We start from the raw sequence: 17,726 nt of genomic DNA on the forward strand, positions 1-17,726 counted from the left end.
CAGGGCATCCAGTCCCATCAGTTCAGTCGCTCAGTAATATCCAGCTCTTTGCAACCCTACGAATCGCAGCACGCCAGACCTCCCTGTCCATCACCAACTCCCGGAGTTCACTCAAACTCACGTCCATCGAGTTGGTGATGCCATCCAGCCATCTCATCCTCTGTCATCCCCTTTTCCTCCTGCCCCCAATCCCTCCCAGCATCAGAGTCTTTTCCAATGAGTCAACTCTTGCAAGAGGTGGCCAAAGTACTGGAGTTTCAGCTTTAGCATCATTCTGGTCCCATCACTTCATGGCAAATGGAAGGGGGAAAAGTGGAAGCAGTGACAGATTTAATTTCCTTGGACTCCAAAAATCACTCTGGATGATGACTGCAGCCATGAAATGAAAATACGCTTGCTTCTTGGAAAGAAAGCTATGACAAACCTTGACAGCATATTAAAGGAGCAGAGACATTACTTTGCCGACAAATGTCTATATAGTCAAAACTATGGTTTTTCCAGTAGTCATGTATGGATATGAGAACTAGACCATAAAGAAGGCCAAGCACTAAAGAACTGATGTTTTCAAACTGTGCCGGAGAAAACTCTTGAGAGTTTCTTGGACAGCAAAGAGATCAAACCAATCAATACTAAAGGAAATCAACCCTGAATATTCATTGGAAGGACTGATGCTGAAGCTGAAGCTCCAATACTTTGGCCACATGATGTGAAGAGCCAACTCACTGGAAAAGACCCTGATGCTGGGAAAGACTGAAGACAAAAGAGGGGAGCAACAGAAGATGAGATGGTTGGATGGCATCATAGACTCAATGGACATGAGTTTGAGTAAACTCTGGGTGATAGTGAAGGACAAGGAAGCCTGGAGTGCTGCAACCCATGGGGTCACAAAGAGTCAGACATGACTGAGTGACTGAACAACAACAAATCCCTGAAGAACACAGATGCAAAAACCCTCAACAAAATACTAGCAAATTCAATCCAACAATACATTAAAAGGATCATACACACCATGATCAAGTGGGATTTATCCCAGTATGCTGGGATTCTTCAACATCCACAAATCAGTGTGATATACGACATTAACAAACTGAAGATTAAAAACTATACAATCATCTCAACAGATGAAGAAAAAAATTTTTTGACAAAATTCAACACCCATTTATGATAAAATAAACTCTCCAGAAAGTAAGCACATGAGGGAACCTTCTTCAACATAATAAAGGCCATATATGACAAATCCATTGCTAACATCATTCTCAATGGTTTAAAACTGAACACATTTCCTCTAACACCAGGAACAAGACAAGACTGTCCACTCTTGCTAGTTTTATTCAACATAGTTTTGGAAGTCCTCACCATGGCACTCAAAGAAGAAAAATAAATAAAAGGAATCCAAATTGAAAACAAAAAGTAAAACCACCACTGTTTGCAGATGACATGATACTGTATACAGAAAACCCTAAAGATGCTACAACTACTACCTCTCATCAATGAATTCAGTAAAGTTGCAGGATACAAAATTAATACATAGAAATATTTTCCATTCCTATACACTAACAATGAAAGATCAGAAGGAGAAATTAAGGAAACAATCCTATTTACCATCCCATCAAAAAGAATAAAATACCTAGGAATAAACCTAGCTAATGGCAATCCACTCCAGTATCCTTGCCTGTAGAATCCCATGGACAGAGGGGCTGGTGGGCCACAGTCTGTGGGGTCTCAAAGAGTCAGACATGGCTAAGTGACTAACACTAAGGAGGCAAAAGACATGTACTCAAAAAACTGTAAGATGCTGATGAAAGAAATCAAAGTTGATACAGATGGAAAGATATAGCACATTCTTGTATTAGAATAATCAATATTGTTAAAATGACTATACTACCCACAGTAATCTACAGATTTAATGCAATTTCTATTAAATTACCAGTGGAATTTTTCACAGAATTAGAACAAAAAGACCCAAGATGGACAGGTCATGGTGGAGAGTTCTGACAAAATGTGGTCCACTGGAGAAGGGAATGGCAAACCACTTCAGTATTCTTGCCTTCAGAACCCCATGAACAGCATGAAAAAGCAAAAAGATATGACACTGAAAGATGAACTCCCCAGGTTGGTAGGTGCCCAATATGCTACTGGAGAAGAGCAGAGAAATAGTTCCAGAAAGAATGAAGATGCTGAGCCAAAGTGAAAACAACGCCCAGTTGTGGAAATAAAGTCTGATGCTGTAAAGAACAATATTGCATAGGAACCTGGAATGTTAGGTCCATGGATCAAGGTAAATTGGAAGTGGTCAAACAGGAGATGGCAAGAGTGAACATCAACATTTTAGGAATCAGTTAACTAAAATGGACCAGAATGGGCAAATTTAATTTAGATGACCATTATATCTAATACTGTGGGCAAGAATCCCTTAGAAGAAATGGAATAGCCTCACAGTCAACAAAAGAGTCTGAAATGCAGTACTTGGGTGCAATCTCAAAATGGTCTCTGAGTGCTTTCAAGACAAACCATTCAATATCACAGTAATCCAAGACTATGCCCCAATGACTAATGCCAAAGAAGCTGAACGGTTCTGTTAAGATCTATAAGACCTTCTAGGACTAACACCAAAAAGAGATGTTCTTTTCATCATAATTAACAGGAATGCAGAAGTAGGAAGTTAAGATATACCTGGAGTAACAGGCAAGTTTGGCCATGGAGCACACAATGAAGCAGGGCAAAGGCTAATAAGAGTTTTCCCAACAGAACACACTGGTCATAGCAAACACCCTCCTCCAACAACACAAGAGACAGCTCTACACATGGACATCACCAGATGGTCAATACTGAAGTCAGACTGATTATATTCTTTGCAGCTGAAGACAGAGACGCTCTATACAGTCAGCAAAAACAAGACCGGGAGCTGACTGTGGCTCAGATCATGAACTCTTCAGTGCCAAATTCAGACTTAAACTGAAGAAAGTAGGGAAAACCACTAGACCATGCAGGTATGACCTAAATCAAATCCCTTATGATTATACAGCGGAAGTGACAAATAGATTCAAGGGATTAGATCTGATAGACGCCTGAAGAACTATGGATGGAGGTTTGTAACACTGTACAGGAGGTGGTGATTAAGACCATTCCCAAGAAAAAGAAATGCAAAAAGGCAGAATGGTTGTCTGAGGAGGCCTTACAAATAGTTGAGAAAAGAAAAGAAGGCAAAGGAGAAAAGGAAAGATATACCCACCTAAATGCATATTTCCAAAGAATAGTAAGAAAAGACAATACAGCCTTCCTAAATGACCAATGCAAAGAAATAGAGGAAAACAGTAGAATGGGAAAGACTAGAGATCTCTTCAAGAAAATTAGAGATACCAAGGGAACATTTCATGCAAAGATGGGCACAATAAAGCACAAAAATGGTATGGACCTAACAGAAGCAGAAGATGTTAAGAAGAGGTGGCAAGAATACACAGAAGAACTATACAAAAAAGATTTTCATGACCCAGATTAACACAATGGTGTGATCACTCACCTAGAGCCAGACATCCTGGAGGGCCTTAGGAAACATTACTATGAACAAAGCTAGTGGAGGTGATGGAATTCAAGCTGAGCTATTAAGGATGATGCTGTTAAAGTGCTGCAGTCAATATCTCAGCAAATTTGGAAAACTGAGCAGTGGCCACAGGACTGGAAAAAGTCAGTTTTCATTCCAATCCCAAAGAAAGGTCATTCCAGAGAATGTTCAAACTACTGCACAATTGCATTCATCTCACATGCTAGCAAAGTAATGCTCAAAATTCTCCAAGCTAGGCTTCAACAGTACATGAACCGAGAACTTCTAGATGTTCAAGCTGGATTAAAGGCACTGGAACCAGAGATCAAATTGCCAACATACACTGGATCATAAAAAAAGATAGAGAATTCCAGAAAAACATCTACTGCTTTATTGACTACACTAAAGCCTTTGACTGTGTAGATCACAACAAACTATGGAAAATTCTTAAACAGATGGGAAAACCAGACCACCTTACCTGCCTCCTGAGAAACCTGTATGCAGGTCAAGAAGAAACAGTTATAACCAGATATGGAACAACAGACTGGTTCAAAATTGGGAAAGTAGTACATCAGGGCTGTATATTGTCACCCTGCTTATTTATCTTATATGCAGAGTACATCATGTGATATGTTGGGATGGATGAAGCACAAGCTGGAATCAAGATTGCAGGGAGAAAAATGTCAATAACCTCAGATATGCAGATGACACCACCCTTATTGCAGAAAGCAAAGAGAAACTAAAGAGCCTCTTAATGAAAAAGAAAGAGGAGAGTGAAAAAGTTGGCTTAAAACTCCACATTCAAAAAACGAAGATCATGGCACCTGTCCCCATCACTTGACAGCAAAAAACATGGGAAACAATGGAAATGGTGAAAGACTTTATTTTCTTGGGTTCTAAAATCACTGCAGGTGGTAAATGCAACCATGAAATTAAAATATGCTTGGTCCTTGGAAGAAAAGCTATGACCAACCTAGACAGCATATTAAAAAGCAGAGACATTACTTGGCCAACAGAAGTCCATCTAGTCAAAGCTATGGTTTTTCCAGTAGTCATGTATGGATGTGAGAGTTGGACCATAAGGAAAGCTGAGTACCAAACAATTGATGCTTTTGAACTGTGGTGTTGAGAAGACTCTTGAGAATCCCTTGGACTGCAAGGAGATCAAATCAGTCAATCCTAAAGGAAATCAGTCCTGAATATTTACTGGAAGGGCTGATGCTGAAGCTGAAGATCCAGTACTTTGGCCACCTGATGCAAAGAGCCGACTCATTAGAAAAGACCCTGATGCTTGGAAAGATTGAAGGCAGGAGAAGGGGATGACAGAAGATGAGATAGTTGGATGGCAGTACCAACTCAATGGACATGAGTTTGAGCAAGCTCAAACTTCCCTGGTGATCGACAAGGAAGCCTGGCATGCTGCAGTCCTGGGGGTTGCAAAGAGTCTGACAAGACTAAGGGACTGAACTGAGAACAAAAGGAATTTTTAACGTGTGTATGTTAAGTCACTCAGTCGTGTCTGACTCTTTGCAACCCTGTGAACTCAAGCCCTCCAGACTCGTCTGTCCGTGAGATTCTCCAGGCAAGAATACTGAAGTGGGTTGCCATTTCCTTCTCCAGGGGATCTTCCCAATCCAGGGATCAAACCTGGTTCTCCTGCATTGCAGGCTGATTCTTTACCAGCTGAGTCACCACTTCTGTCCATTTAATGTGTGCATTCTGTGTACTAGGTCGCTTCAGTCGTGTCCAACTCTTTGCAACCTAAGGACTATAGCCCATCAGGCTCCTCTTCCCATGGGATTTTCCAGGCAAGAATATTGGAGTGGGTTGCCATTCCTTTCTCTCCAGGGGATCTTTCCAAACCAGGGATCAAACCCGGGTCTCCTGCATTGCAGGCAGATTCTTTACCATCTGAGCTATCAGGGAAGCTCATAATTTTGGGGGTGCCCTTAAAAGGACAATTCTCCCTAGATTAGTATTCCATTCATATAAAGAAATCTTTTAGTGTTCATACCAGGCAAGAGGATTTGAATTTTTAATATTTAATTAGGACCTCATTTTGCATGGAATTATATTTTGCAGGGGCTTCCCAGGCGGTCCTAGTGGTAAAGAACCCACTTGCCAATGCAGGTAGATGTAAAAGATGTGGGTTCAACCCCTGGGTTGGGAAGATCTCTCTGGAGGAGGGCATGGCAACCCACTCCAGTATTCTTGTCTAGAGAATCCCATGGACAGAGGAGCCTGGTGGGCCATGGTCCATAGAGTTGCAAAGAGTTGGACACACTGAAGTGATTTAGCATGCACGCATATTTTGCAGAAATACAGAACAACTAGGAACCAACATAAGACAGTCATACAGATTCATTTTCTAAAATTAGGAAATCAAGATGATAAAGTAGTGAAATTATTTTAATTATTCCAGACAACTAGAGAAATAGATTTCCAACTAGCTAATGTATATGTATATGCTTCCTATCCCATCTTTCCAGCTATGGCTACATAGAATTATCATCTATGATCACAATGACTTCAACATGAATGGTAAGGAGACCACAGTTAAATTTCAGGTTCTCAAATATAACAGAATCACACAGTTATCATCACATTCATTTGAAATTCAAACATATATATTGGTAAACTATATTTGTGAATATTACTTTCTAACAACTATTTCCATTTCTAGATGAATGGATCAAAATGGTACATATAGTTTCAAATTCAATTCTATTTTTATTTTACAAAGCTACATGTCAGTATCAAAAATTTATTTTACCAAGGAACAGTGGTAACAATTTAAAGTATCTGACCACCAGAAGAAATCATGCCAACATAGCTACTAATCATAGATTAATTTTCTTAAACAGTAAGTTTTTAAATTGAATATGGAAGGAAAATCTACATGTGGCAGATTTACTTTAAAAACTATTACAACTTTGAGAGTTACATCACAGTTCCCTAACAGTAATGAAGCCTGCATGTTTGATCCAACAAGGTCTTCTTACCCGGTCAGAGTGGCCGGTAGCTGAGGCCAGGAGTTTTCCTTTCCTCCAGTCCCAAATGCAGACTGTGTTTTTGGCATCCAATCCCACAGAGGCTAAACGCTAAGAATAAGAACAAAAATTTAACTCCAGAAAATGATGGTAAGATTTCCTATTATCTATGCTGTCTTTCAATAAAAGTTCTTATCGCCTACTGTGGGCCAGGTATTGAATTACTTATGAAAAAAAAAAAAAAGATTTCTCAAAACTGAAGTTTTCAAAGTAGATACTTTTCTATTAGCATATAATAAAATTTCAGTGACCTAAAACCTGCAACTAATTTAACATAATAACAAACATAACAAACATGCAAAATCTCATGAAGTCTCTGATTCATCAGTGGAAATCATAGGAACAGAACTAGAAGGAAGGGCTTAAATTGTTTTAATTGGCTTTAAGAGTCTAATATGGTTTTAAGAGAGTCTAGGATTCTTAAGTTGACAAGCCTCACCAAACAGTTAAAATGAATGGGTTTGACAAACACATGGAGAATAAATCCCATTAATATTAACTTCATTCTTAAGTTTCATCATCTCACAGACATTTGAAGTGACTAGAGAAGGCTTACATAAGTTTAGTAAAAGTAACCTGATACTTCATCTCCAAAACTAAATTCTTTGGATTCAGATCAGAAACTTGTCCTGGAAGGGAAAAGAAATCCAAAACCTGTGTATATACAAAATCAATAGCGTCGAAACATGTATTAAGGACACCAAAACTGGAGCTTCTAGTAGAATAGCACTCGAAAGAAAAAAACTATGTAACAGAGAGAGGTCTGGGCTGGGAGTAAGCAGATTTGGCTTCTCTTTTGACTTTGTGATTAGCTAGACACAGACATTAGAAAGTTAACTAAACTCCTTAAATTTCTGTTTTTTCAACTGTAAAATGAGTGCAAAGTATTTTTTTCTGTCTACAAAATAGTGTTGTATGTAGGGACTGTGAAATAATGTAAATCAAAGGGTTTTTAAGACATCACTACCAAATATAAGAGTAGGTGAGCTTACATATTTCACTGAGTATGCGTATATATGAATATTCAAGCAATGATAGACAGCCATATATGGCTAAATGTATACATGTGTTGTTATGCAGAAATTATTCAGGTATCTTCACTAAAGGTGACTTCCATTAGGAATATTTAGGATTAAAAAAGTATACAGCTGGAGGGTCTAAAATGGATTCTTAATGAAAGCAGGTCTTTGCTGTAATTTTCAATTGAGAGTTTCAGCAATAGAAATTACTCTAGTACATGGTTGTATTTTTATCTATACATGAAAATTTGGAGTGGGTGGATTCCATTCAGCTTATTTTTTCTTTTCTCTTTACTTAAATAGAAAATTAGTTAACATAAACATGGGCCCTAACGTAAAACCCAAATAAGAAATGTGAAAAAGATTGAGAAAAAGCCAAAGAAATCTATTCTGTTCATTTGCAGTGACAGGCCCTATTGCTACTCGAAAAGCATTTCTATTGCCTTTTGTTGCTCGTGAGGTGACAGGCCATTTGTCACTTTCTAAACATCACTCAATTTTAGTGAACTCTGTCCAGGGAAAAAGGTAGATCTGAAGTCATAGGCATCAACAAGCCATGAAATCCATCACAGCAAACAAAGAGGAGGGCATTTTTCTCAACTGACACTTATGAAAGTACCATACAGTCCACCCGCACCTGCACCTTCAAAATGGAACCTAAAAAAATAACAAGGATTCTAACACAAAATAACATGAACAAAAAACTATAGGTTACAGCTGGATCTCCCTCGGCTGCATTACATTTTCCCTGTGTGCTTCAGAACAAATTTTGATATAGAGTGTTTGTTAGAAAAACAAAATCAGATTAGAGAATGTGCATGTGAGTTCACATCTAAGCATTCATCTCCACTTGCATACGCATTCTGACACATTCAACCTAATCAGGAAGTCAGTAACTGCAAATCTGAATAAGTGTCACTATCTAGCTATTTCTCTTAAGACCTGGATATAATGGATCTTATGCATTACCTTGATTCAATTATGAGATTACAGAGTAGTTAAATCAAAAACATACACCAAGGGGTCTACATGTGTACTGAACTGAACGAAATGGTCACTACTCTCTCAAAATAGCAAGAAATATAAAGTTTAAAAAATGACCCAAACCAGGTCAAGTCCAATAATTTACTGAACTGCCTGCAAACTCTCAGTTTGGTTAATTTTCTATGAGTAGTTTCACAGGTTTTTCTACATTATGAGTGCTCTATCGTGTCTAACTCTTTGCAACCCCACAGACTGTAGCCCACCAGGCTCCTCTGTCCATGGAATTTTCCAGGCAAGAATACTGGAGTGGGTTGCCCTTTCCTTTTCCAGGGGATCTTCCTGACCCGCGGATCAAACCCATGTCTCTTGTGTCTCCTGCAGCATTGCAGTTGGTTTCTTTACCACCGTGCCACCTGGGAAACCCAATATGAACTTAAGAGAAGTCTCTCTGAAATTTACCAAAAAAAAAAGATGGAAGGAATTAACTGGCATAAATACAAAGGGTGGAAGGGACAGAGGAAGGGTGTCTTAGGAACATGGAGAAGGCTAGAAGAAAAGGCACAGCTTTAGTGAGGAGGTGAATGTAGGGAGAGCCAGGAATGAGGTCTCTGTACTTCCAGTCCCTTCTCTGTGACATATTTTTAAAATTGAGATGTAATTGTTATCTATTAAGACATGAACAAATCTTTTCTATCAAGTGCTGCTGAAGTCCAAGGAAAGAGAGTCACTTTGTTGGAAGGGGAGACTGGGAGGGCTTCATGAAGACCTATGAAGGGTCCTGGAAGTATGAATCACTATAAAGGGCAAGGACTGTGAGCAGGCACTGAAGGTGGAGAGGGCAGCATGAGAAAGAGTCTGGAGGTGCCCAAGTGTCTGGTCTCATAGAGGAATCTCACTGACGTGTCCAACTTGACTGCAGGGGAACAGTGAAGACAAGGACAGAAAAGCTGATTAGCAGAGAATGCCCAGCCACGAGGTATGAACTTCAGTCAGGGGGTGCTCCAAACTTTTCTTGTTTTTAAATAATATTCTGACACTTTTGCAGTTGGCGAAATGCATTAGCAAGAAATTGACTGTGTGGAGGAGACTCATTAAGAGATTACTGGTGGCAGGGAGAATGGGAAGAAGAGAACGAATGTCAGAGTCACTGTAAAGAAACTAATGAATACGCATGACCAGTGACTGCTTGAATCAGAGGCAGTGGGCGTTAGAAGTCACCTCAAAGTTAAAGAGTCAAGGAGAATCTCGTCAGTGAATATTAGGAGGTGATGCTGTTTTCTGAAACAGGGGAAACCAAGGAGATGCTCAGGGCTGGAGGTCTGTGAAAAAGGTTTGGTCCAACCCTCGTTCCAAACAGGAAGTTAACAATGGAAGACAAAATACAATCATTGAGTCACTATGAACCTAATCAACGTGAGTTCACTTTCTGGAGGCATGTTTAACCAAATGGTGAGACTGGGGGAACCAAAACTGGGTCCTACCCAGAGGCGGGTGTCAGTGGCATGAGCATAGAAAAGGCCCAAGCAGGTGAGGATTCTAGGAGGCTGACAAGGGAAGGTAGGGAGGCTTGATAGACTTTCAGAGCCTACAGGCTATGTTCATTATAATTCTAGGTGACTTGTGCGAGGTCATTAAGGAAAAACAAAATGGAAAAAGACACATACCTGTCCATCCGAGTCGAAAGTCAGGCAGGCAACTCCATGTGTGTGGACATCTTTAAGAATAGACACAGTTTGGACATTATAGGAATCCCATATACATATATATGGTTCCTTCCCAACTTGGCCAGTCGCAACAAGAGTTTTATCTGGATGTAAGGCAAGGCTGAAAAAGAAAAAGGCCTCTTTCACATCATCCTGTTGAATAAAACTAAAAAAAAAATTGATTATCTTTTATCCACATTTCTAATTTTAATCTAACAAGATAATCTCAAGATCCAAAGAAATTATTTAGCTGATTGGTCTAATAAAAATGTTTAACTATGGTGAAGAGAGGCTTAGCACAGTTTAGCTATTATTTCATCAGATTTTACCCACTTGGTTAACTTGAAAATCAGACAACTGGTATAATTCTGTGATTAGAAAACCTCCTATATTCTATAATTGCCTTATGTTATGATATTTACTTACTGGTTTTGAAAATATTACTCAGCTTCCAAGTTCTTTTGACTTTAAATTGAAAAAAAATGCTGTTGCCAGGAGAAAATGCACTTCACAGAATTAATTAAACCTGCTTACAGAAGCTCTGGATACCATCCTTATTAGGATTTCAAAGCATAGAGGGGGGTATCAGAGTCAAGTGCTGTTTCTGTATCTGCTGCCATAGATTATGTATTTTAAATGAAAATCTCTATTTTACATAAATCACCGTGACACCAACAGAACCGCCAGTTACCCTGCCTGTGGTTTGTATAGAGTTTTTCTTACACTGTAGTCCAATCAAAATAAAACTTTGTCAAATGCCAACTGGAATTTCAAGGACTCTGTAGTAGTCAAGAAGGAGAAATGTAATCATTATTATGCCTGGATGAGAAATCAGTCTAATGTTTCAAATTTGTTGTGCAAAGAGGTTGTGCCTTTCTAAAAATATGTGTTGGTAATTTTAAAAAGAGAGAGAGAGACCTATAAAAAAACAAGCAGATGACTGTTAACACAATAAGCAAAAGTAGAATTATTTTTCTTTTCAGTTTCAACATCTGTCTACACAACTAACACAACTAGATTTTTTTCCCTGTTCACCTTTCAGCTTGACTTTTATAAGAATCTATGCTCTGAAATTGACCCCTTGATTTGCACATTGGCTGCCCCTCACTACCTCTAGTTCCTTGGACATACTACTTGATCTCTTTTGTCCTTGTGTTCCTCATCTATAAAATGGAGATAATATATGAAAACTGATGATACAACGAATACAGAGCATTGAGCATAGAGTAAACACGCAATACAAGTTTTATTACCATCATTATTTGTGAAACTGGCAAGGGAAAGATACAACCAACATACACGTGGTGCTCCTTTCAGAAACCATCTACTTTCTGAGTCTTTGCTCCTTGTGTAGCACACCCCACCCCCACTTCTGCAGCCACCCAGCGTTATAGCCTGTTCTGGAGTCTCTCACCCCACTGTGCTCATCTCGCGGGTCTCCCTGCACACCTAGCACCAACTTTTGCACAGGACCCCGAATGCTGGCTCCCCTTCCTCACCGTTGGCCCTCCCAGGCCCTTGGACCCTGGTGCTCAGGTGCAGCTGGTCTTCTCAGGAACTTCCAACACCCCTATTCACAGGTCTTGGTCCCCCAAATGCCTCCTGAGCTGCCTTCCAACGCTCCATTTGCCCTCTCCCGACGAGGCTGGATGCTCGACGAGTTTTGGTTTTGGTTTTTTCTTGTTAGGCCAAAAGGGTAGAGTTGGAGCTGCTCTGAGGATGAGCTTTGTGGCTTCGGCTGTGGTGTGGGGAGTGAGTGCAGGTCCAGATGGAGGGACAGGAAGAGGATGAGCTGGGAGCGCTGACCATCAGGGGCATCTCAGAAGAATCAAGCCAAGACACTTCTGCAACCACCACCCTTCCCAGAAGCACCCAGCCCCATCTCATGGTCTCACGGGAACTTGGGAGAACTGCAGAGGCAGAGGTGTTGGGGATGAGAAAAACCTGGGTGCTCCTAATGCCAGCGAGGACACTCCAACCAGAAAGGAGTCTGGATCACACCACCCATCAGGGAAATCTCAATCAGCCTCACCTGCCCTCCCCTCCCCCAACCCTGACGCCGAGTCACAGTACAGGGCACTCCCCCCGGGGGCCTGGCCAGGTGTTGGGGACCAAGCTCTGACCCAAAGGCTGTGCATGGCTGATGCTGCCTGAGTTCAGAACCTGGGAGTGAAACGCACACAGGCAGGCTGAAAGTCTATCACCTTTCAGGAGGAAGGACCCTGAAAGATGGGTCCAATCCCATCTTGGGCTGCAGCAATCCTAATGCACCATCTCAGGGCACATCCTGGGGGCCTGTTGTTCCCCCTAGCAGGAACAAGGTGTCTGGCATTCATCTTGGGAGACTGTGGCTGCCTCTTCCCCAAGCCTTTTCCCTGAAACACCCCTCAGAGCACTGCTCTCCTTTCCCACCTGGCCCACCAGCTAGCACCCTGCAGTGGGGGCCTTCATCACGAACTGCGCCCCTCTTGTGAACTCTGTCAGGGAGCTCATGGGCCTGAGCTGGGCCTGGTCTGGGTCGGGGGAGGGTGGGGTTCCCAGGAAGGCAAACAAGCTGCAGGTGACTTCACTGCTTTAGTTGTGGTGGGAGTGAACGTAGGACCTGATGGAGGGGCAGAGAGAAGAGGATAGGCAGAGATGAGAAACACCTGGATGCCCCAAGTCTGAGTTGGCCATCTTAGTGCTTGCTGGAAAACATCCCCAGGGATAGTTATAACGACTAACATAAAAATAAAATGTTAAAGGGTAGCCTTTTCACAGTAGGTGACTCTTCAGTCAGTTCAGCTGCTCAGTCATGTCCGATTCTTTGTGAGCCCATGGACTGCAGCAGGCCAGGCCTCCCTGTCCATCACCAACTCCTGGAACTTACTCAAACTCATGTCCATTGAGTCAGTGATGCCATCCAACCATCTCATCCTCTGTCATTCCCCTTCTCCTTCCACCTTCAATCTTTCCCAGCATCAGGGTCTTTTCAAATGAGTCAGCTCTTCACATCAGGTGGCCAAGTATTGGTGTTTCAGCTTCAGCATCAGTCCTTCCAGTGAATATTCAGGACTGATTTCCTTTAGAATAGACTGGTTGGATCTCCTTGCCTTCCAAAGGACTCTCAAGAGTCTTCTCCAATACCACAGTTCAAAAGCATCAATTCTTCAGTGCTCAGCTTTCTTTATGGTCCAACTCTCACATCCATGACTACTGGAAAAACCATAGCTTTGACTAGACGGACCTTTGTTGGCAAAGTAATATCTCTGCTTTTTAATATGCTGTCTAGGTTGGTCATAACTTTTCTTCCAAGAAGCGTCTTTTAATTTCATGGCTGCAGTCACCATCTGCAGTGATTCTGGAGCCCCACAAAAATAAAGTCTGTCACTGTTTCCACTGGCTCCCCACCTATTTGCCATGAAGTGATGGGACCAGATGCCATGATCTTAGTCTTCTGAATGTTGAGTTTTAAGCCAACTTTTTCACTCTCCTCTTTCACTTTCATCAAGAGGCTCTTTAGTTCTTCGTTTTCTGCCATAAGGGTGGTGTCAGCTGCATAGGTGACTCTTAGAGGCTTTAAAACATTTTAAAATGGTAGAACACTTTATCATTCATCCATTCATTCAAGAAATCCTTATTTAAAAAACTATGAAATGTCAGATGGTGCCATAGATAACATAAACAGAAGATACACTGCCTTTCTTTCAAGAAGCCCATCTTAAAAGGAAGGATGGACAAGTAAACAGATAATGGGCTGGCCAGGGCAGCCTTGAAAGCCCTTTTATTGTCAGAGAGCATCACTGACAATTATTAGCAGGAAACAACATCAATAGCTTCATAGTTTAAGAAGGTAACCCTAGTAGCACTAAGGAAGAGTGGAAAGAACAGATGGGTAAGGACTAGGTGAGACAGGGGCAGATGGAATGGAGAGGATGAGTCAAGAGATGTTTAAAGGAAAGAGAGAGAGAAAGGTTTAGGATGTTTGAGGCCAAGAAAAAGCTTGAACATGTCAAACCTGACAGTTTTTTGCTTAGGCAGTTGGCAGCATTGGAGTTTGAAGCCTGCGAGCCTGGTCCTGGGAAAAGATGGCCTTAATTCCACTTAGTCTCCAACAAAGAGACTCTCCAGGTTACACCACCCCTGAAGTCCACTGGGCTATGAAGAAGAGGATTTGACTAAGCTGTCTTTTTCAGGACAGCAGGGGCCATTTCCAAAACTCTACACAGTTTCAGCATCACGGTGGAGTAAATTAACAAGGTGCTTGCTGAAGAGGAAGTGGATGAGCCAACAGTCATGGCTGCCGTGTTGCCTCTCTGCGCTGCTAAAATAAAGAGGAATGAGCGTATTTCCCCTACATGCTCAGGCACTTTCAAGAGACACAAATGAAACTCACTTTCACTGTGATTACAGCTTCTAGTTAAAATGCTTGAGAGACTTGGTAGATTTAAGGGGTTCTAAAAAACCAACAGTAAAAAAAATTGCTATTTCAGGCAGGTGTTCTAACTATAATTTTGTGATTTCCTGACTTTTCTCATTCCTTGAATGAAGGAGGAAATGAAAAAAACAACTTTCAACAAATCTTTAGAGAGGCCCTCAAAATAATCTATCAGTGTATGTTATCCAACTAGCAGTGTGTGTAACCCAAAAACATCCCATTTTGGACTTGAAATGTTTTTACTCTGGTTTTTATTATTCTTTTCATTCATCTTAAAGCACATAAATGTATCACATTTATTAAAATGTCCACATTGGATTTTTTTTTGCCAGAAGGTTTTTTAACACTGTTCTTTAAACCACCTCTTCCCAGCTCATGATAGCCAATTTTTACAAGTTCCTGTTTACCATTTGAATACATTAAGAAAATTAGCCACTTCTCCTTTTATAAGCCAAGTCTCTGACCTGATTCTCTGGCTTGCAAGCAACACTGCAATGACTCATAGTGTTCCTATTTATCCACAACCATGGCAAGAATAGGGCGAATAGACAACAACTCTATTCACTTTCCATTACTCCACTAGCTTCCCAGAAACTTCACTTCTTCCACCTTAGTAACAGAATTACAGCATCCACGTATCTTTTAGAGCAGAGCCAAGTGGCGTTTATTTTGTTTTGAATTTGTCATACAATTTCAACAGTACTTTTTAATCCTCCTAAGAGAGTGGGGTGGGGAAACCAGCAAACCTTAATCAAAAGATTTGCAAGAGTGTAATATACGTAAGGTATCGGTAATGGTGCAGTTACAGAAGCAATATTTTAATAAGCAGGTTTGAAGCTTACCATCAGGTATCTATTCACTTCTTCTCACATCTCTGCATTTAGGAATTCAAGAATTTCATGAGAAGTCATTTTGAGCCGGATTTGCTTTCCTCTAATTCCAAACATGTTTGGAATTTTGGTTCAGAAGCATTTAAATGACATAGACTGATAGATAGATTTATAGATATAGATACAGATTCCAAATTGGCCCCCTATTGCCTATTTAAAAACTGCTCTTTGCTTCTTTTACAGAGATGCCCTAAGACTAAGAAGCTACCCTAAGTAATGCCTTTGGATCAACCAACAGATTAAAGAGGGTGAGTCTCCTTATCCTATTAAGGGGCCATGATGAAAATTATCCTGCCTCCTGAATTCCTTTTGACAAGATTTCATCAGAATCAGCAGACTGTTGTGTTATTCCATGAAGAAATTACAGAAGTGGAAAGCACCACCACAACACAAAACATCTGGTTGACTCTAGGCTTCCCAGCACCTTCTTCACCGTATCACAGGGTTGCGATTCTTTCTGTGACTAGAAGTACTGATGCCGTTTACTTTTATTTTATGTCCCTCTTCCATTTGAGGGTCCATAAATCCAAATCTCCACTTTTCTAAGAAAACTGGCACACTACAAAATTTGTAGATTATTATTGCTTCAATAGCAATGTCACAATGTCAAAACTTTCAGAATTGACTCCCTTTCGCTGAAGGTCTCAATACAATTGAGGCCTTCTTCCACACCTACAGAAAAAGGTTTGGTGTCCTTTCCTTGGTACTCAGTTTATTGTACACATAGCAACAAAAAAGGGATTGAGCTCTTAAAAAACTGCTTTTCTCTGTGTATATATCAATCTAGTTCCATTGGGAAATCCCATTTTCTGTTGCCATGGCAATAGAAAGCACTGCAGAGGACTTTCATCACCCTGTCTGGGAGAAGGAATTGATTGGTTTCTCCAGCATGCTGAGAGGGCAAAACCATGTCTTTTTGATGTCAGATAAAATGAGGAAGATTTCCCAATATGTTGTGTGGGGAGATGAGAATTAATAGAGTCATGAAAAAAGGTAGCTTTATGAGGTTAAACAAAAAACTCTCATCAACACTAATCAGTCTCAATTCCTGAAAGCACAAAACTATATTTGAGTACCTATTCCAAGTGCAGCATTTTAAAAAATGTTCATGATTCAGACTTGACTTTTTTAAAGCCTTACTTCATTTTTGCCCAGGTTGCTTCAGGGATTTTCTCAGTAATAACTTTCTATGTTAGTAGCATTTTTTCTCCACAGTAGTCTCAGGAAAACATGAAAGCCTTCTCCCTCCTTTCCCTGAAAATAACCCTGAGAGAATTTTCCAGTGTTGATGGTAGAAGTGCATCAGAGTGATTAGGCTGAACTGTCTGAGGGCAGAGGGGGAGGCTACTGCTTTCTGAGCTGAAGAGGAACTGGCCCTACCTCAGTGGATGTTCACCTGTGAGAATGAAAAGGCAAAGGAAGGCTCTTTTAAAAATAGTGGGCTGGAGGCAGTGGAACCTGAGATGAGGGTGGTTGTGCTCAAGTCCTCAGCCCCAGAGATGCACTCGGCACAAGGGAACCACGCCTGGGGCTGTGATCTCACCTGATGGCCCTGCCCTCCATGTGGGCCTGGGCTGGACAAATGGAAGTGACAGCAATGTCAACAGACCAGCAGGTCTACTACCATGCCCTGAACTGTGCAAGCCTCAGGGTACCTGTACAATCCGTGGTTGAGCAGTGCTCTGTCAGATTAGACTTCTCACAACCTTGATGAGTGGTACAGCTAATAAGAATAGATGTGATTCGGAAAAATAAAGACATACAATATCATACTTTGCATGCAGAGTGTTGCCATACTTGTATTGGCATGGAACCATATTTTAGCAATACCTTGACGCCACATAAAAGAAAGGCTAAAAGATTAGTGGTTTGTCTTTGCCTGAGATGGAAGCATGCAGCAGCATGCTAGAGTCAGCAAGAACTGATTGTTAAGTTTCAGCAATCTTGCAAATCAGCTGTTAAACAAGGCCACTGTTAATAATTATATAAACTTGCAGCTAAATAGATTATATTAGCCACAAAGGTAATACACACAAAAACTCATCACTTCCTAATTAGGTTACTATTACCTATAGTCTTGAGGTTATTAACTGTCAGCCTATCCAGTCAGTACAGAACAATG

General features: G+C 40.8%; 1 protein-coding gene across 1 annotated transcript in view; it reads right to left on the bottom strand.

Moving 5' to 3' along the window:
- Nucleotides 1–17,726, bottom strand: part of EML6 (EMAP like 6) — a 288,057-nt gene that overhangs the window by 166,891 nt on the left and 103,440 nt on the right. Inside the window, exons 2-3 of the mRNA XM_068970681.1 lie at nt 10,259–10,418; nt 6,544–6,642 (exon numbers count right to left, since the gene is read on the bottom strand). Of these exons, the coding sequence (XP_068826782.1) occupies nt 6,544–6,642; nt 10,259–10,418 (259 nt within the window). The remainder of the gene's footprint in view (nt 1–6,543; nt 6,643–10,258; nt 10,419–17,726) is intronic.

The sequence above is a fragment of the Capricornis sumatraensis genome, chromosome 1 (assembly GCF_032405125.1).
Source record: "Capricornis sumatraensis isolate serow.1 chromosome 1, serow.2, whole genome shotgun sequence".
NCBI classification, from domain to species: Eukaryota; Metazoa; Chordata; class Mammalia; order Artiodactyla; family Bovidae; genus Capricornis; species Capricornis sumatraensis.